Source organism: Ostrinia furnacalis, unplaced genomic scaffold (genome assembly GCF_004193835.3).
Source record: "Ostrinia furnacalis isolate ACB-3 unplaced genomic scaffold, ASM419383v2 OfSCF0867, whole genome shotgun sequence".
Taxonomy (NCBI): domain Eukaryota; kingdom Metazoa; phylum Arthropoda; class Insecta; order Lepidoptera; family Crambidae; genus Ostrinia; species Ostrinia furnacalis.
In genome coordinates this window covers 152,161-173,372 of record NW_021131106.1, presented here as the reverse complement: position 1 = coordinate 173,372, position 21,212 = coordinate 152,161, and the positions used below count along the sequence as shown (strand labels likewise).

The 21,212-nt window shown below is 41.1% G+C and overlaps 1 protein-coding gene across 1 annotated transcript in view; it reads right to left on the bottom strand.

Annotated features, from left to right (window-relative positions):
• Window positions 1-4,428: 4,428 nt before the first annotated feature.
• The window catches only part of sli (slit guidance ligand), a 64,910-nt gene continuing 48,126 nt past the window's right edge, over window positions 4,429-21,212 (bottom strand). Inside the window, exons 25-38 of the mRNA XM_028301074.1 lie at window positions 20,928-21,067; window positions 20,272-20,441; window positions 16,564-16,728; window positions 15,645-15,714; window positions 15,113-15,214; window positions 14,534-14,666; window positions 12,785-12,894; window positions 12,292-12,405; window positions 10,941-11,092; window positions 9,514-9,643; window positions 8,809-8,892; window positions 7,824-7,903; window positions 7,001-7,135; window positions 4,429-5,713 (exon numbers count right to left, since the gene is read on the bottom strand). Of these exons, the coding sequence (XP_028156875.1) occupies window positions 5,606-5,713; window positions 7,001-7,135; window positions 7,824-7,903; window positions 8,809-8,892; window positions 9,514-9,643; window positions 10,941-11,092; window positions 12,292-12,405; window positions 12,785-12,894; window positions 14,534-14,666; window positions 15,113-15,214; window positions 15,645-15,714; window positions 16,564-16,728; window positions 20,272-20,441; window positions 20,928-21,067 (1,693 nt within the window). The 3' untranslated portion in view covers window positions 4,429-5,605. The remainder of the gene's footprint in view (window positions 5,714-7,000; window positions 7,136-7,823; window positions 7,904-8,808; window positions 8,893-9,513; window positions 9,644-10,940; window positions 11,093-12,291; window positions 12,406-12,784; window positions 12,895-14,533; window positions 14,667-15,112; window positions 15,215-15,644; window positions 15,715-16,563; window positions 16,729-20,271; window positions 20,442-20,927; window positions 21,068-21,212) is intronic.

Sequence of the window (21,212 nt, the reverse complement as noted above, 5' to 3'; positions counted from 1 at the left end):
CCCCCCTAGATAAAACGCACTTTTTGATCGAATCGAAAATCGAATCCGTCAAAACTCCATACAAAAAAGGGGCTTTTCGACCACTTTTCGACTGGTTTGCGATTATAATTTGCACTTTGTCTAGACCCACAGATCTCGTTCGTATGTTCTATAACGTCGTAATATATCAATGTCACCCCTCCCGTGCCGATTCCATACCTCAGGCATTGATTGAAACGGAAGATTTAACTTCTGTATATGTTTCTGAAGTCCATACATAGTTGTTGACCACCATTGATGAAAGTTGTCTGTACTAAAGTATATTTTTGATAAGAAAATTTTGTTTGTCTATTTCTTCTTTCATAAAGTCAGCTTCAAATACTTCGTGACACTCAAAGTAGTCAAAAAGTTCGCACGTCTTTGTTACAATAGGGATGATGACTGGGTAATGAAATCGAAATTATATTTAGTCCGTCAGGCAGATAATAAAAAAAAATTGGACACATTTTTTAATTTTTTTTCATAATCGAATATATACAGTATTATGTTGAGTTGAAATGTCGCGTGACGTCACTTTTGAGTAAAAAATCTACTCAAGCGTGACGTAACGCGCCATTTCAACTCGATGTAGCACCACAGAATAATAATAAGTACTACGTACAGAAGTTTTACTTCGCGAAGGTATTTAAAAAAATGTATGCTCAATGTCATTAACAATATGGTGTAATTTAGCCTGTCTCAAGAGTCAAGCACCATTTTGTTGACAAACGTCAGTGATCGGCACTGCGCCGAAGCTATAGGGCTGACTTCGGTAAAATGATACATGTGACCTTGTCGAAAAGTACCCTGTAGGTGGGCCATCGTGCGTGTTTTGTTTTCGATGTAAACTCGCGGAGATGAACAGGCCTGGTAGCACTGTTATTATTTAATTATGGAAGAAAATGAAAAATATGAGTCTAATATTTTCTAATTATCTGTCTGACGGACAAATAATTGAAATTTTGTCATCTAGCCTATTGGAATAAGGTTGTCTTGTCAAAAGACAATGCCGGAAATTGGCGTCATTTTTTTTCGCGCGGCCATCGACCAAACTATGTTTTTTGGATACAAAATAGTGTAATAAACCAAACTTACTATGACATGTATACCTCTAAACTCAGTCTGAACTGAGTTACGAACATTAGAAGTTTGATGATTAAAAAAAAGCGCGCAAAAAGCAAATCTAGTATGTAGATTTGCTTTTTGCGCGCAAGTTTTGTAAGAAATTGAAACAAAATAGTGACATTGTATGTGTAAACAAACAATACCATCCATTAAAGGCTCCAGACATCAGTGTGGAGTAGAATCAGCACAATAAAAATCCCAACTAATATTATAAATGCGAAAGTAACTCTGTCTGTCTGTCTGTCTGTCTGTCTGTCTGTCTGTTACGCTTTCCCGCTTAAACCTCGCAACCGATTTTGATGAAATTTGGCATAGAGATAGTTTGAGTCCCGGGAAAGAACATAGGATAGTTTTTATCCCGGTTTTTGAAACAGGGACGCGCGCGATAAAGTTTTTCTGTGACAGACAAAATTCCACGCGGGCGAAGCCGCGGGCGGAAAGCTAGTAGCGCAATATTTTGTTGTAATTTCTTACAAAACTTGCCCGCAAAAAGCAAATCTAGTATGTAAATCATCAAACTTCTAACGCTCGTAACTCAGTTCAGACTGAGTTTAGAGGTATACATGTCATAGTAAGTTTGGTTTATTACACAATTTTGTAATCGAAAAACAAAGTTTGGTCGATGGCCGCGCGAAAAAAAAAAGACGCCACCTTCCATACAAAATCTGGCATTGCCATTTTTGGCCACTTTGGGTGTCACGAACTATTTGACGCTAACTGTACTGCAATCTGCTTTTATATTTTATACTAAGTTAGGGCTACAGAATATCGACAATATTTATATTTACGTTGTAGAAAAATCTACGATTATAGTTTTGTTTAGGTATTTTTTCATAGGAAATTTTTGTATCTAAACTATCATGTAAATTGTATGTACAATATTTTGTAAATAAAAAGATATATGAATTAAATTATGTACTAAATTATCTTTTTCTTTCTATCTTTCAATGTAATTTTTTGTTCTTTACAAGTTTCTTTTTATAATTTTGTAAAATTCGCGTTTTTGTCAAATTACAAAATGGTGGTTGACATATAAATGTAGGTACAGATATTATAATTAATTACATAATACTATTATGTGATAGTATCGGAAGTGCATAATAATATGTTCTTTAAAATATATAAAAAAGTATTATTATATTAACTTTGTTTTATTCAAATGCTTTAATTTGATTTTCGGCAGGCAAAGACCTAGACTAGTATAGTCCGGTCTGTGAGCACGTAGGATTTTGTCCAATGACCCCAAGCTACCCATCCTTATCGCTCGTGCGTAATTATGTTGCTGTCGCGCTCGCACACTCAGTGCGGGTGCCCGTCGCACAGTCGCGACAGCAATATAATATGAAGAATGTAAAAAAACTGCAGTATATCTAACATCATCTTTTATTACATCAAATAAATTATAAAGGTCATAGACAATAATTATTATCGTTATTTATTAATAAGAAGCGCATGCAATGCCTGACACCCGCGACACATTCACCTAATAAGACCATTTCTATTATAAAGTAAATTTTAATAAAATAAAACATACGAAATACTAGAAACAGTCTTATCTCACAGAACTTAAAGCTTATACAAGGTACAATAACGCATCCACTGTCCTTAGCACTTAAAATAACAATTTAAGAAAAATCTACCAAAAAAACCTCTTTATTTTATGTGGCAACATTAGTAAGATCCTCGATGGCAGTGACTATGGCAGATTTCTGATAGATTTCCCTAAATTAAAATTAAACATCTTTAATACTGATAATAATATAAATCACTCTATTTTCAGTACGGCTAGCACGAAAAACTTTCGAGTTCGAATCTACGTATTCGAATCGCCATCAGAAGATTTAGTACGAAAACTACAACAGCGCCCTTGTGAACGTGTCGTAAATAGAGATGGGTTTCCACCCGGGTAAAAACCCACATGAGGGTAAAAACCCAATAAAAACCCGTTTCATTCCACCCGTGGGTGTTTACACCGGGTGAAAACAAATAATTTTATAATTATTTCAATTGGTATCTTTTCTTTATTTTTATTGAATTTTTCTCACTTAAGTTTATTGATTAATAAGTAATAAGTCAAATTTAACACTAATATGCATTTATATCGTGGCCAAATCGTAAAATTGATCACGTTATGATGTTGTGACCAATTATTTTATAAAATGGTGTTATTTCAAGAATCGTTGAACCGATTTAAAAGAAATTTAGTAGGAACACAATAATTTGTGATCATGGCAAGGACATGGAGGGGGGGATGCCAAAGATGCCAAACTCTCTCTTTGATGACATTACGGTATAACGTTACAAATAACAACACCAACTACAAAGTACTTCTGCTTGAAAACTTGAAATCGACCGCCCTTCCGCCACTGTAACGCATTGTAACGTTTTTCAAGACCTCCTCTCCCCCCAGATTGCATTACGTAACACTAGAACGCCCCCTTAGCAACAAATACCACTTCTCACTTTAAAAAAACGCTATTTTTGTTTTCACCCACCAGAATGGGTGATAATGGGTAAAAACCGGGTTTTTACCCAAATCACCCAGTTTAAACCCAATCGGGTGAAATGGGTTTTTACCCACTACCCATCTCTAGTCGTAAAGTGAACTGAGTATGAGAAATAGTTGCACGAAACTTATTTTGAGAATCAAAATTGTCACGTTATCGTTTAATTCGAAGGTTGAGTATTGAATTTTGTCGAATACGCAAACGATTCGAAGACGAAAGTTGTTCATGCTAGAGGTACAGAAATTCCTAAAACGTAGTATTTCTTAAAACTGCATTTACTACAAGGAATTTCCTATAAAATGTATTAGGTCGTCAGTTGCGTTGTCCAGTGTTACCGTGTTCAAAAATTCTACCATTTTGGTAGTGAATAAATACGGAATGCATATTAATGTATTCTTAAAATTAGTCTTACGTCTAAAAATTTACAATAACGCCTAAAGCGGTGTAGCAACGTAAGGGCAATAAATACAATACATTATATTACAAAAGTGTCACATAAAATTAGCGTCTTAAATGTAAAGATGGCAAGATTGTTGAAGTACAAATCACAATAAAAGGATATTGGAAAAATCTTAGATATTTTAGGCAGAATAACTTCTGAATAAACTTTATAAAAAGTAATTTCGTTCGACTCAATGATAAACTGATCCTATTTCATTTCATAACTTATTCTAAAATATTATTATCATTCTACATTAATAATACTAAATATTAAACAACTAGAAGTAAAAATAAATATTTTATATAATTAATTAATAATTACAAAATTGAACACATATTTTTGTAATAAAACAAAAAAGGTTTATTTTAAATAGCGTCTTAGAAAAAAACAATAAATGCAATACTTTTTGTTCTTAAATATCTGAGTATGAAAGTTTTAAGTATACAAATTTATACTAAAAGGTATATTTTAGGACTAAATATTCCGTAGGTGCTAGGTTTCATACAAAATGTTAATAAAATGCTGGACTTTGTAAGTAGGTTGCATAAAATATAAGTATTTTAAAATCAGACGTTTTTGACTAAAAATTACTTCAATATAAAATCAGTGTTTTAAAGAACTGAAGGTTTTATATCAGCTTTAGAAAAGTGTTAAAACATCTATGTTACTTAGGCCACGACTACATTTTGTATTACTTATTTTTCGTACAGTAAATTCGTTAAAATTATGGTCTTCTACAATATTCTTAGCTTAAGTGTAAATTTAAAACTGTCCAAAAGCAGAGATAAAGGGTCAAAATTATTGTCTATGGCAACTCGTTGGTTCAGGCCCTGTTTTGTGGGAAACTACCATTTTGGTAGTTTTTGAAGAGATTTTGAAGTATGGCAATACATGAGTAGGGTTTTAGATTTTGAAACATAGAAGATTATGGATTATAACTTGTAATAATGACTAAATTAAACATTATAATATGGCCACTTGTAAACATCATTATTAGATCATTAAAATAATGCATGGTGATATGATTTTCTACTAAAAATAATGGCAAGGTGGCATTTAGAAGTAATCATTTTGCCATTCCTAAAAAAGTGTTGAAACATATCTCAAAATCAGATACATGGATATATTCACAGAACGTTAAAAGAAGCGTGTTGCACCATAGCTCTTAAACGGATGAACCGATGTGGATGCAGTTTTTTTTAAATGATGTCTGTGATGTATAGAGTTCCATGGAAGTTTATTATGATCACCTATTTTCACCACTACGCTAAAGAGTGGTGTTATTAAGATCGCTATGTGTGTTTATGTATGTGGCACCGTAGCTCTTAAACGGCTAAACTGATTTTGATGAGTTTTTTTTAATATCTATGGAGGTATATAGGTGGCGACACCGTAGCACTCAAACGGGTGAACCGTTTCGGATGCGATTTTTATGGTGTCAGTTGTGTATGGGATTCCATGGAGGAGTGTGGGGTTCTGAGCTGTATGGGGTTCCATGGGGGTAGTCAGTATCCTAGAGCAGGAAGGGCGAGCTTCTGGGGCACTTCTTGCCGCACGCGCACTTGCGCACTATCTCTATCTCTTTGGTGTACCGCGTGCCGTCTGCGCACACTAGCCGGATCTGAAACGTAACAAATATTGGAATAAATAAGGGAAACAATAATAAAAGGCATTCTCTGCCAGTTAATAACTGAATTAGTTTTAATTCAAATTGAAATAATTTATTTGTGAAACACAGGTAAGGAGTATGATGTACAAACAAAAGATGTGTTCAAGCCGTGATCAGCCTTGTCGGCATACAAATGTTAAAGCGTGATTATAAGTAGGTATATTATGTTAAAAGAAAAGTAATAATGAGCAAATTAAATGTCAAAATCATAAATGTCAGTTAAATAAATTGTAAGATTAAAATAAATTAATGCAGGGCAGTCAATCGCATATTAGAGTCAATATTAGATTAAATCAAGGTTGTCAAGGAAGAAATTGTAGAAAAACTTTATTAAAATTGTAGGAAATCATGTATTGAATAAAAACTGTTACTGATCAAAAATATTTAACTACCTACGTTAGTAGTGCTGGAGTGGTGAAATGTGATTTAAAAGAGCGCACGAGTTGAAACGCTACAGGCATTAAAAGAAAGAAAGAAAAATATTTCATTGCGTTTATAGGCCTGTAGCATTTCAACCAAATACTGTCTATAGTCTATAGTTGGACAAAGGCCTCTCCCAAGGATTTGCAAAACGACCGGTGCTGGGATCCCGTGCTTCACGCTACCTTCACGATCGTTGGACCGGTAGTAGGGACACTAAGTTCTAAATCAATTGGTGAACTCGTGTCTCGATTTATACTGAGCGGGCGCTTTTTTAGGCACGAAGATATATCTTTCGGTGTTTTTTTTGTCTTTGTTCATTTCGTAGATCAAATCACGAAAAGGCGTAAGTAACTAACAAAATGGCTATATAACATGCATTAAGATCGTAACTTAATTGTTTGTCAGGAAGCCAGTATTGACAGTTTAAAAGGGCCAAAATACGCATTTATCATACTTGAAATGTAGCTCCTGTAAAATTTAAAAAAAATCAGTACGTCTTTTCGTGATTAGACCCACGTTTTGTGTTTTGTAGGTATTACCATGACATTTATTTGTCATACAAATTGCAAAGTTTATCTATTCTAATTTAACTTTGCAATGGAGGGAAGTCGAACCTTAATTTCGAACTCCTCCTATGTTCTTCTGATTAATTTCATTGCGTTGCGGGTCCAATGATAGTTTAACTTTCCCCCGGGAAACTAAACTTGACCTTCTGTTCACTGGTTGGGTTTTTATGGCGGTTAAGCTGTAGATCCTGGCTACACAGGAGTTGCAGCGGTGGGAGTGAGAGGTGGGAATAGTCCCGATGATACTAACCTTCCTCTTCTTAGTCTTCCTGGGCGCGCAGCAGTGCGCGCGCGCGCACGCTCCTTTCGCGCTCGCGCAGCGCGCGCCACGCACCGCGCGCCGGCTGCGGCACTTGCCTTCCGATATGAACTCGCGCGTCGCCTCCTAATACGGAAACATTACTGGTATATTATTATACTTAGTAAACACGGGCATTCGGCTCGAAATTGTACATGCTTCGGGCTGGAAGGACCAATATTTGACGTAAGATCTATTTTTTAAATGCATAACAAGGCAGTTATTTGACCACAATCTATTTAGTTTAATACGCGCTAAAGTCGCGCGCCGGCTGCGACACTTGCCCTCAGATATGAACTCGCGCGTCGCCTCCTAAACAAATATTAAGTTAACATCTGGCTCGAAGGACTAAATCTGACAAAGAAACATAACATAACGTGGGGTACATTCGGTTGAGCATGAAATGTGTTTAACTTAAAAAATGTAAATCCAGCTCGAAGGACCAATTTTATTTTGACACAAGAAATCATTAAGCATGATTTAAAATCTTGCAGCATGCAATCATTTAATAAAATATGTATAGCATCATGCTTGAAGGATCATTTTTTTAATCTGTTACGTGGATTTAAAAACGTAGAAGATGTTCAGTTGAACACCTGTTTAACTTTTAAAAAACAGATCCGGCTCGAAGGACCAATCTTTCTTATATTTGAGCGGAACAAAGTATTTTTTCTTTGGAGTGCATACTCATTCCTGGCATAAAATAAATCAAGATCTCGAACCGTGTTCTACTAAAGTATAAATAAACCATAAAATTATTGCCACAAGTCCATACCTTTCTACATCCTCCGCTAGCTGGCGTTGAAGGCGAAGGAGCGTGCTCGGCTGGCAACTGCTGTTTGTGCGCTGGCGCCGCTGTGGAAGTACATTTTAATTAACTTCAACATCATTAGGGTTTTTAGATTCCACTGCAGCAGGAGCACGACTGACCCACGACATGACCTCAAATTCTATATGCATGCATTGTTAAGTTTCTGGTTGAGAAGGCATAATAGGTAGGTACTTCATAAACGAATTCACTCTTGCCCTGTGGTGTGGCGTGTAAATAGCCACACCAGGAATAGAAAAATTGCGGGGAAGAAAGATGATGCGGGGGTCGGCTGGTGACTCCAAACAACTCAAAAATACAGCTGCATAAAACGGAAACCACCAACCTGCGGATCAGAAGACGGAGACCAGGCTTCGAGGGTCGACCCGTCGATATTTCTTGCGGTTTTGATTATTTCAATATCTTCAGCAAATATTCAGCGGATTTTTCACATTACTTCATTTGACAGACGTTCCAAGACAACATAGAGTTTTTTCTTCTTAATTTCTATAGAGGTTTTCCGCGAAGGTTGGCTCCTGCGAAGGTGCTGGCCCCGAATCCGATAAACAGATTAGTGGGAAACCATCTCATGCAGCTAGAAAATTTGAGAGTTGGAGCCACCGAAGAAAAGGAAGAGAAGAAAGTTGGACATAGGCCCAACCACCCTGCGTTTTTTGTATGAAGTTCTTCGCTCAGTGTTCAATCGGATTCAGTCATGTCAATGATGCGATCATATTCATTTATTTACTTCGCAATGTTCAGAATAAAGGGTAGTATAAGATGTTCAAAATGTTACATTGCTACCTCCTAGAGTAGTGGTCCGTGATGGAGTGAGTTTGCCCCAGAATATGCCTTCGTTCATAAAATAGTTACAGCCTTAAGTCCGCTCAGAGAGTATGTTTACCGTGACGTAAGGGTGGTATCCTGTCAAAACCAAATATCAAAAACCAACCTGGTGAAGCCTGCACGTTGCTGATGATTGAGGACTGCGGCTTCCTGACCGGCAGCTTGCTTTGCGTGATCACGGGGGCGCCTCCTACAGAAAGATTAAATTAATTAAATTCTTAACTATCAGATTTCCAGGTAACCCACGATCAGGTACTATAGTAATTATTATTCGATTCATCACAAATATGTATTTATTTTCTTTTCAATTCTGACTTTAGCTCATCTTCAAACCATCCCCGCTAACTTCTCCCATTTTTGAAATACTTATTTAACTGTGAAAGGTGGTATATTTTTATAGTCAGGAAAATACATGTACCTATTTATATACCCACCAGTGGTGGGGGCAGCTAGTGAGTTATGAGGAGTAGTCTGTCCTTCTGGCAGGACCTAATCACTAATAACCTGACAATGCCCCATGAGTCAAAAACGCAGGTATAGGGAAAACTACCCTTTCGGGTTCTCCCTGACTGACAAATAATTCACAAGCGCTTGCTCGTACCGTTCTTGTGGCACGCAATGTGTTGAAATCATTACGTCGACGCAGCGCAACGTTAACTCCTGTATGACATCTGCCTTTAGACTTTCCAAATTGTCAATCCCTACCAATGAGACAATTTTTTTTCACTTTTTTCCACTGTCAGTCATTGAGAGGGCTCTTTAATGGGCAAAAGCAGGTCCTCTTTAGTAGCAGGTGGTAACATATCCTTACCAATAGAAGCCCTAAGCTCGCACTGCGGGCCCGCGGTCCCAGCGCGGCAGCGGCACGTGTAGTCGGACGGCGAGCCTTCTTCTCGCACGCAGCGGCCGCCACGCGCACAGGGATTCGGGACGCACGGGTCCTGCGAAGAAGGTTAGTATACATGACTGTGACATCATCACCATCAGATTATTTAGGTCCTTTAATAAAACACCGCTCAAAATATCCGCCCTAACCCCAACAGATAGGAGGAGGGATATGGGGATAAGGGAGGTATGAGTAATAGTGGAGCCATGAGTGATAGGGGAGAGAGACATGGGGAAAGAGGATTAGGGGAAGAGACAAGGAGTTAGGGAGGAGGGACAATAGTTTGGGGGAAGAGACAGTGGGTTAGAAAGAAGTGACAAGGGGTTAAGGAGAGAAGGGCCAATGGCTTAGGGGAAGAGACAAAGGGTTAAGGAAGAGACAAAGGGATAAGGAAGAGACAAGGGGTTAGTGTTTTAGTTACCTGACTGTGCATCTGTCCATCATCTTGGACAGACGGCGCGGGCTGAGGCGCGGAGGGCTCTTGTGTGTCTTTATGGGGAGAGTGGGAAGGGAGGTTACTCACCTGACTGTGCCTTTGCCCATCATCTTGAACAGACAGCGCGGGTTGTGGAGCCGGCTGCTTGTCGTCACCGCAGCTCGCCGCCGGCCGCTGCATGCGGGCTGTGTTGCTGAAGTCTACGCGCTTGTGGAAGACAAGGGATATGGAAGAGAGAGGATAGGAGATAGGAAGAGGAATATGGGGATAGGAGAGGCATGAGTGATAAGGGAGGGAGACATGAGGAAAAAGGATTGGGGCATTGGGACAGGAGGAGGAGGGACAATGGATTAGGGGGAAGGAGACAAGGGGTTAAGGGAGAGGCAAGGGGTTATGTGAAGAGACAAGAAGTTTGGGAAGAGACAAGGGGTCACTTGGACGAGAGACAAGGGGTTAAGGAAGAGACAAGGGGCTAGTACTAGTTACCTGGCTGTGCCTCTGTCCGTCATCTTGCACAGACGGCGCGGGTTGTGGAGCCGGCGGCTCGTCGTCGCCGCAGCCCGCCGCCGGCCGCTGCATGCTGACCGCGTTGCTGAAGTCCACGCGCTTGTGGAAGACAGGATGGACAGAGGGAAGGGGATAGGAGGAGGAATATGGGGATAAGGGAGGCATGAGTGATAGAGGATGGAGACTTGGGGAAAGAGGATTGGGGCATTGGTTTAGAGAAGAGACAAGGGGTTAAGGGGAAGAGACAAGGGGTTAAGGGAAGAAGGGACATGGTGTTAAGGGGAAGAGACAAGGGGTTAAGGGAAAGAGACAAGGGGTTAGTGGAATAAACAAGGGGTTAGAAAAGAGACAAGGGGTTAGGGGAAGAAACAAGGGGTTAAGGAAGAGACAAGGGGTTAGTGCTAGTTACCTGGCTATGCCTCTGTCCGTCATCTTGCACAGACGGCGCGGGTTGTGGAGCGGGCGGCTCGTCGTCGCCGCAGCCGGCCGCCGGCCGCTGCATGCGGACCGCGTTGCTGAAGTCCACGCGCTTGTGGTTGATCCACGCTTCTTTTAGGCAGCCTGAAGTTACAAAATGATTACAGGTATTAAGTAGTCGCAAATAGGCATGATGAAGAAAAGAAAAAAAGTTTAGGTGGCACTAATCAATGACATCTATACTTATAATAAATCTGTAGAGAGGTCAATTCTGTACATGAAATATATTTTCAAAATAACTATCAGGGGGTGATTAGTGATCGATACTGATGCCAAAAATGCAATCAGTAAAATTTTTGTCTGTCTGTCTGTCTGTCTGTCCGTCTGTATGTTCCTTATAGAAACAAAAACTACTAGACGGATTTTAACGAAACTTAGTACAATTATTCTTCATACTCCTGGGCAGGTTATAGTATACTTAGGAATTCCCACGGGAACAGGAATTAGAGGGAAAATGCTTTTGTATGAAAAATCTAAACCGCTTAAGTTAGACGCTTGAAATTTGGCATGTAGGTACCTTAGTAAACTTAAAGCTTAGTTACAACAAGTAATTCCCGAAATGCCCACGGGAACGGGAGTTAGCGGGAAAATCCTTTTGGTATGAAAAATCTAAACCGCTTAAGTTGAGACGCTTGAAGTTTGGCATGCAGGTACCTTAGTAAACTTAAAGCATAGTTACAACAGGATATTGCAAAATTCCCACGGGAAGTGGAGTTAGCGGGAAAAAAGATTTATATGAAAAAATTTAAACCGCGTAAGACAGATGAAGGGGGTAAAACGGGATCCACGCGTACGAAGTCGCGGGCGGCCGCTAGTATAAAATAAAATTGCATTGAAATCATCTTCATTCCATAGAGAAGCGCCTGGATGCGAGTAGCCAGGATTGCTCGTGGTGAAAATCCTTTGGGAAGACCATTGAATGTACGTCTTAATAAAGAAGATAAGATCTAGGTAATGTTACCAAAGTTTTACCAAAAATGTATAATTTTGATTTGAATCATAACCAAATCCCAACCAATAGTCACATTCATAGCCCTCATTAACTCAATAGTCCATCAACTCAAGGGGATCAACAAAACATAGCATGCAAATGTATTGTTTGATCTCTCGCATTTCACGTTTGGTAGCAGACTGTATCAATTAGCAGACTGCAATCAAACGCCTCTGCGCTCAGAACCTCCGAAGTTCAATCAACTGTGAGCTCATTAGTAGGTACTTTAACAAAGAACGCAAAAAGTCCCGAAGACAAAAAAAAATTTTGGTTTGAGTGTTGAAGTGGTTACCTTTGAAGCTGGTGACGTTTCTCAAGTGCCAGCGTCCGAAGGCGACCTTCGCAGCGTCGTCGGGCAGCCCGCCCAGATACATGGCGTTTTCTAGACGAAGGTACTCCTTACTGCCTGGAATACAAAATATAAGTAGAATAACAGGAACTTTGCGATAAAACCACAGATCGCAGAAACTAAAGGGAGATGTGATAAGAGGGCGGGGCCGGTGTCGCAGCAATATGCCCAAAAACAGAACACATTGTTCGTAAATGATGGCAGAAGCGACGTTATATGTCTGGAATTACTATAACTGCTATAACTAAAAGTGCTTAGAACTAAGTGTTGTTTAATTAAAGGCTGCTTAATTAATTAATTAATTAAATTGTTTTTATTTTGATTAGGTACTTAGTGTGTGAATTTCTAATGCGACACCAACTGCCAACCCATAGAACTCAGTGCATTAGTTGGTATCTTTCTAGATCTCTATGTTGGCAATACTGGTAAAGCCTACCTTCATTGATGATGGAGCGGGCGGGCCCGTCGTCCACCCGCAGCGTGAAGTTCTTCTTGACGGCCAGCAGCTCGGCTTTATGGTAGTTGCCGTCCGACACCATCTCGAAACTAAGGGAGAAGATGGATTTCAAATCAAATTAAAACATAATTCATAAACACAGGTAGAAATTGTGATACACTTTGATCTAAAGAACGTACTTACCTAGTGATTATTTGCTCAGTGAGGGCTCTTATACCATAATTCTGTACCCCCAGTGAAAACGGAGTTAAGTCGAAAATGGTGATTTTTGGGAAATCGCATTTGAAGTTAAAAAAAATCCTGCTTCGTCGCTATTAGAGATAACTTGGTGAAATATTTTTTAGGTGAAAGGTAATGTTAGATATAATTAGGCAGTGTGCCAGTTTGGGAAATATAGCATGTAGTTTTTTCGTAATTAAATAAAAACCCAGTTATATCGCCATGCACGGCAACTTTATATTCGTGTAAAGTGATGTAATGGGACATAAATCATTTTACACCACACTGAATTGACCACCCGCCAACAAGTGTAAAGTGATACATTTTACGCTATTTCTGTTGATATTTTTTTGTTTCTTTAATTTTAGAAAAAGTTGTAAAACAAACATTAGTAATTACACTATGAGGAATCATTATTTCAGGTTATTTAGGGTAAATCGTCCAAAAATTTCTACTTATATCAATATACACCAATTTTGTGATGAGAAAAAAAATGNTACATAGTTTTTTTTGTGTATATTAATATGAGTCATCTTATATTGTTAATCACAAATTCAATCTGAACAACTTCAATCGTGTAAAAAGTAGTAACACGAGTCGTACCTCTTGACACAATAAAAAATTGAAAGAAGCCTCCGGTACACTTTGTTTAAAGTAGACATGTATCAATATACACGAAAGAAAACTCAAAATTGGTTCACAAAGCCTTACTTGTATCATTTGGCACAAAATTATTTTCTTTTCTATACGTCGTAGAAACATACCGATTAGATACAAAAATAGCTAATTTTTCAGAGATTCACATTATGTTATAAAGTCAATTTTGATCTAAGTCGAGTTAGATCCCTTTTCACTGGGGGTACAGAATTATGAAGTCGCGTCGTAGAAAACGAAACGACATCGCATCGCCAAAGAAACTTTTTCGTTGACGTCATTTTTCAACATTCAAAGGTTGACAGAGGACATTGAGATTGATCATTAAAATTTAATAACCCTAGTTGATGAGCGTCCTGTAGGTAGGTACTATTGAGACAAAAATGGTGACTCCTGGTGTCGTTATAGCTCATTGGTGGCGTGGTGGCTCACTGATGGCTAAGTAGCTCATTGATGGCTTAATAGCTCACTGTTGGCTTGGTAGCTCAACTATACATGGCAGAAGTGGGATGGTTTCTCACGTCGTAGCTGACACGCAGACGGCTGTTGATCAGCTCCACGTCCGGAGGTGCTCGCGGTAGCTCACTAGATAAATGGTAGCTCACTCGTTATATAGTAGCTCACTGGTTATACGGTAGCTCACCTGTACATAGTAGAAGTGGGATGGTTTCCCACATCGTAGCTGACGCGCAGGCGGCCATTGAATAGCTCCACGCCAGGTTCTAATGGTAGCTTACTGGTATCAATAGTTCCACGCCTAAATGGTCGTGGTAGCTCACTGGTTACATGGTAGCTCACTGGTTACACGGTAGTTCACTGGTTACAAGGTAGCTCACTGGTTACAAGGTAGCTCACCTGTACATAGTAGAAGTAGGATGGTTTCCCACATCGTAGCTGACGCGCAGGCGGCCATTGAACAGTTCCACTCCTAAATGCTCGTTGTCGCCGAAGTACATTAGTACGCCGTGCTTTTGGGTCGTACTGAACACTGCAATTGAAGAAAAACATATTAGATTAGATTGACTTGATGGACTTACGACTTTAGAGAACTGTCGTTGGCCGCAGAAATTCATTATTACCTACTTATTAGGAATAAGTAAATTTTAACGGAAACTACCTTTCCGAACGCCGAACTTTATTCATCATCATCAACAGCCCTTTACAGTCCACTGCTGTACTATGAGCCTCTTCCACTATAGTGGAGGGTTTTGCCATAATCCCCACGCTTGGCAGGCGGGTTGGAGATCGCAGTTTAAAAGATTGATGTTTTTCAGAGAGCGCTGCTGCCCGTTCTCTGTTTGATGTGTAGTGTCCCTAAGTCGCCTCTTACGACACCCGCGGGAAGAGTAGGGGTTGGTGACAAATGTATTCTACTCTGCCGTCACCACACGGCTTTATTACTAGAGTATTAAAATGTTAGGTTTTCGAACTTACCCAAAGTGACGTTGGCTTGCGGCATAGTGCGCAGCGGTTCTAACTCCACCCACGAGTCGTTGTGGCTGAACGTCAGCGACGTCAGGTACTCGCAGAAGCGGCCTAGGGAAGACAAATGAATAGTTAAAATATTATAAAGCTGAAGAATTTGTTTGAACAAATATTTTTGTGTTGGATAGCCCATTTATCGAGGAACGCTTTAAGATAAATAACATCACCCTACAACCAATAGGGGCGGAGCAGTAAAGAAAGATGTTGTTTGCAACATTTTTCCGGGAAAAGGGAAATATTATTCAAACTATTTTCACGCGTACGAAGTCGCGGGCACAGCTGGTTAACCAATAATTTGAAGACTACTTCTTTATTAACCTTCAATTATTGTTAGGCCTAGAAATTGAGTTAGTTTTTAATTTGCTGTAATAAACGATTTTTAGCAGCTCTGGAACCTTTTGTTAGCTTCAATTGTCCTCAATTAACTACACTAATTTCTTCAGCTTCTAAAAGTTACTGTGTTATTTACTTATCAATTTACCTGAGTAACCTGGCGCGCACTTGCACAAGTAGTCGCCGGCGAGTGAAGGCCGGTCCATTAGCATGTCGTCCTGAATAGCAGAGAGAGATTATTTTAAACATTTTTAAGTAAGGCTGCTCGGAGGTATGTACAGTTTTACGAGTATGTCGCACAGATCTAATTCAATTTCTAAAATAACAAAATAACTTCGCCAAGGTCCAGGGGTCTGGGTGACCAGGGGTCCATGGGTTTGGGGGCCAAGGGGGCCTGAGGGCCACTGTCCTGGGGTACAGTGGTCCGGAAGACCTGGGGGGCCTGGTGCCAAGGTCCTGGGGGGCCTGGGGCCCGGGGTCCATAGTCCGAGAGTTCATTACCTGGGAAGGCTGGAGCAGGTAGCACACGCTGTGCCGTGTAAACAGTCTGGGGGTCCAATGAACTGGTGGGCAGGTGTAAATTACCTGTTGTGGCCGGGGCAGGTAGCACACGCCATGTAAACAGTCGTGATGGGCGCAGGGCGAAGTCCCGAGCGCGGCGTGGGGCGCAGCCTCGTAGTACCGGCCGGGGGTTCAAGGGTCCAGGGGTCCAAGGGTCCAAGGGTCCAGGGGACCGGGGGTCCATTACCTGCTGAGGCCGTGGCAGGTAGCACACGCCGTGTAAACAGTCGTGGTGCGCGCAAGGCGAAGTCCCGAGGCCTGCGTAGGTCTGAGAGTCTAGTACCTGGAGGGTCAGGGGTCCAAGGGTCCAGGGGTCCAAGTGTCCAAGGGTCCAAGGGTCTAGGGGTCCATTACCTGCTGTGGTCGGGGCAGGTAGGACACGCCATTAGTCAGTCGTGGTGCGCGCAGGACGAAGTCCCGAGGCCTGCGTAGGTCTGAGAGTCCAATAACCTAGGGAGTACGGGGGTCCAAGTGTCCAGGGGTCCGGGGGTCCAGGGGTCCATTACCTGCTGTGGCCGGGGCAGGTAACACACGCCGTGTAAACAGTCGTGGTGGGCGCAGGGCGAAGTCCCGAGCGCGGCGTGTGGCGCAGCCTCGCAGTACCGGCCGGCGTAGCCTGCGGCGCACGCGCACTTGTACTCGTCGAGGCCGTCTACGCAGGTCGCACCGTTCTAAACGAACAGAAAAACATAATTACCTATCATCATCAGTTATTTAATTTTTAGCGTTAAGAGTCGCAATAATCGCATCTCATACTAATTTGAAAATCCTATCCTACTATAAGTCTGGTCCGTGAGCACGTAGAATTTTGTCCAATGTCCCCAAGCTACCCATCCTTATCGCTCGCGAGTAATTATGTTGCTATCGCGGTCGCACACTCACTGCGGGCGCCCGTCGCACAGTCGCGACAGCAATATAATTACGCGCGAGCGATAAGGATGGGTAGCTTGAGGTCATTCGACAAAATTCTACGTGCTCACGGACCGGGCTTTATCCTACAAATATTATAAATGAGAAAGTTTGGATGTCTGGATGTTTGTTACTCTCTCACGCAAAAACTATTGAACGGATTTTGTTGAAACTTTACAGTATTATTGTTTATAACCCTTAATAACATAGATATATGCTACAATTTATGACGATATTTGTGGTAAACTAAATTTCACGCGGGTGAAGCCGCGGGTAAAAGCTACCACACCGGCAGATTTAGAGGAACGGAAAAAAAAGCATCAATATCATCATTATTTTAGGAAAAAAATGCCTAATTATGACATTATTTTTTAATTTAATTCTAAATATGAAAAAAATAATTGCCAACAGTATATTTTTTTAATTATTTTGTTTAAATTACCCCATCAACAGTTTCGTTGAGTGTTTTGAATTGAATGAAGCTTTTGCTAATTTGGATTTCTTTTACGTGAAAGATGTTTTTTTCTGAGAATTTTGTTGTGTAAGCATTCAGTTACTTATAAGGGTTTATTATGCCCAGCTTAGCACCGTCAGAAATCATTAAGGCAGATGAAATGAGAAGTAACGGCCATGCATACAAATCGGCTGCCGTAAGACGTCGTTGATCAGTATCGACCACCCATGGCAGTAACCAACGGTACAGATTGATCATTTCTGTCGTTAGGAGGAGGGTTCAAGTCAGAAAAAGGCGTACTTCGCGACGGGATGACCGTTTTTTACAACTTCGAGTTTTCAGAAAGTCGCGGTTACCTGCTGTTCAAGCCAGAAATAACCTTAAAGNAGCATGCTCAGATGAATGGAAACCATCATCAGAGCAAGAGGGGGAAATACCCATCATTAATTCATTCATTTGGATAGTGATAAGCTACCCTAATTTTTAATCTGGCCACAATTTCTAATTTTTGTTCAAAACTGAAAAATTGAAATTTCGTTTCGATGATTTTTTATTAAATAAAAACGACTAAATATTTAAAAAATATATGTTATTTTATTTTATTTTAATTATCTCTTTATTTTGTATAATAAATATTTCATAGATCAGTAGTAATTTTCCTTATTTTCATACTTTTTTTTGCGTTCCGCTAAATCTGCCGGTGTGTGTAGTTATAAATAACTTGAAAAAATCGAACTGCCTAAGGCGGCAATTGAACCCACGACCTTCCGCTTGCCGGGCGATTGCTCTGGTGGTGGGTTCAATTCCCGTCTTAGGCAGTTCGATTTTTTCAAGTTATCTACGACTAGGTCGGATCTACGACTGTCCCATACTCTCTCTCTTTCTCGGATCTACGACTGATATACACCACTAAATTTTAATCACCGAAAAAAAAATTCTGGGTAATGAGTTATTGATACTGATCCCATTTGTGCAAAAAAAAAGAGTAAAATAAAGTGACTCAAAATATCCTCCTAAAATTGGTAATTTATTGACACACGCGTCGCTAGCACTATTTAAGTACGATAATGTAACACTTATTAGAATTAAAAATGGTCTAAGTTAGCTAAGTATGTAATAATAACACTGGAAGCGTGGTGGAGGCGTGAGCGAGACAGACAGATCGATCAACGTGCGAGCGCGTACGACTACTCTAGCGAGCAGCGGAGTGACCCAGCTGTGACGCGTAAAATACGGACTAACGAAAATTTAATAAAAACATTAACTTCATGAAAACCATTTCTTTTTCTTTTGCTTTCAATATTCCACACGTTTCTAGATAACCTGTTAAAAATTTTTCGGTGATAAAAATTTAGTGGTGTATACTCTCTATCTCTGTGCAGAAGGGTATCTTCTCACAGAAGCCAGTGGTAGGGTTGAAATAATACAGGGACGTGTGAAACCGCTTTTTAAAAGCCATTTTTATATGACTTACTGGAGGCGGCCTTCTTCCAACAGCTGTCATTGCTCGAGGCTAATGGTGGCACGCATCTATCTCGTGCTGGCAAGAGTCGCCGTGAAAGCTTTAGAGAGCACACGTCAGTTCTGCGTCGCTCTATAAGAGCACACGTCAGCTCCGCATCGTTGTCCCATACTCTCTCACTGTCCTCTTTTCATAGCCGCGCTTCTTACCTGGCACATGTGGTTGATGCAGTCGTCGGCATTGACCGTGCAGTTCTGTCCGGAATAACCCTTGGGAAACGAGCAAGTGTAGTGGCTGGTGTGATGTTTACAATTAAAGGACGACGCACATTTATCAACCCGGAAAGGGATCGTAACCATATGAACTGGAGGCGGTCAGTATTCTTTGTATGAAACTCCGTACTGCAACGCACACTTATTAAGCGCGCCTTAACAGCGCGATGACATCTCGTGAAAGGCAACACGGTCCTGACACGGTGTTGATCATTTTTCAAGTTGATAAGTCTGTTATAACCTTAAATGACCTAATGATTGGGATCAAATGGAGGAATTAGAAGACATTTTTGTCCCCTTTTCATAAAATGAATAAAAATTCTTGGACATTTTACGTCATCTGGGCTCAGACTAAGCAAATCTTGTGAGGGTACCAGACAACTTATTACTAGTACTTAGTCCGGTACGTGAACCATAACACCAAACGGCCAATTAACACCTCTTACCTGGCACATGTGGTTGATGCAGTCATCAGCATTAACCGTGCAGTTCTATCCCGTTTTAAAGAGCACACGTCAGTTCCGCATCACTCTAAAGAGCACACGTCAGCTCTCACGCTTACCTGGCACATGTGGTTGATGCAGTCGTCCGCATTGACCGTGCAGTTCTGTCCCGAGTACCCCTTTATTAAACCCCTTAATAATACGCTCTCTCTTTCTCTACCAGTAGGCCTAAGATGCGCGCCGTGATAACTTTTATCGACGTCAAAATATATGGGCAAGATCGATAAAATAGCGTGATAACCGCTTATCGCGGCGCGCATCTTAGGCCTACAGATCTACGACTATTCCCTTTTCATAACGCTTCTTACCTGGCACATGTGGTTGATGCAGTCGTCGGCATTGACCGTGCAGTTCTGCCCCGAGTAGCCCTTGGGGCACGAACAAGTGTAGTGGCTGGTGTGATGTTTACAAAAAGGACGACGCACATTTATCAACCCGGAAAGGGATCGTAACCATATGAACTGGAGGCGGTCAGTATTCTTTGTATGAAACTCCATACTGAAACACACACTTATCCGCACCGGAACGTAAACGCCTAGCCTCGTAATTGACAGCGTGCGAGAGGAGATGACAGCTCCATTTTACTAAACGGCCAACTAAGTAACGCTTCTTACCTGGCACATGTGGTTGATGCAGTCGTCGGCATTGACCGTGCAGTTCTGTCCGGAGTAGCCCTTGGGGCACGCGCAGGTGTAGTGGCTGGTGTGGTCGCTGCACACCGCTCCGTTGGCGCACGGGTTGAACTCTGCTGTGCAGAAGGGTATCTTCTTCTCGCAGAATTCGCCTGAGGAAGGAAGACTAGAATTAATGTTTATGCCTTTATATGTTCCTAAATAGAGCCTTTTTCATCATCATCATCTCAGCCATAGGACGTCCACTGCTGAACATAGGCCTTCCCTAATGCTTTTCATGTTACCCGGTTGGTAGCGGCCTGCGTCCAGCGCCTTCCTGCTTTATGATGTCGTCGGTCCACCTTGTGGGTGGACGTCCCACGCTGCGTTTTCCGGTACGCGGCCTCCACTCCAGAACCTTGCTGCCCCATCGACCGTCAGTTCTGCGTACCCATAGAGCCTTTTTAGCTTGGGTTTTTTTTAATTTCTAGCCTGTTCCTCTGTGGTTGAGGATTCCGGATGAAACCTTCCACATTCGGTCTGATCACCACTTTGCATCAGGTGAGATTGAGATGCAAGTCAAGAGCTGAGCTTCCTCATTGTGGATTTAAAAAAGCGATGATGACCTACAGATGACGATTATGATGATGATCACTCACCCATATACCCCGGCGCGCATTTACAAGAGTATCCCTCCAGTCTGTCCACACAAGTCGCGTTGTTCTGGCAGCGATGCGCCGCGCAGTCGTCGATGTTCGCTTCGCAACGCACGCCTGTGTAGCCTGGCTGGCAGGAGCAACTGGGGAAGAAAGGCAGAAGTCATTAGAAAGATTGGATTAGAACATTGATGCAGGACATTAAAGCGACTAAAGTTTTCCTTCAACATCGACTGAGTGTGTTAGTGCTATGTTTTTGAGGTTACGTTAGCTCTGTCTCGCTCTAGA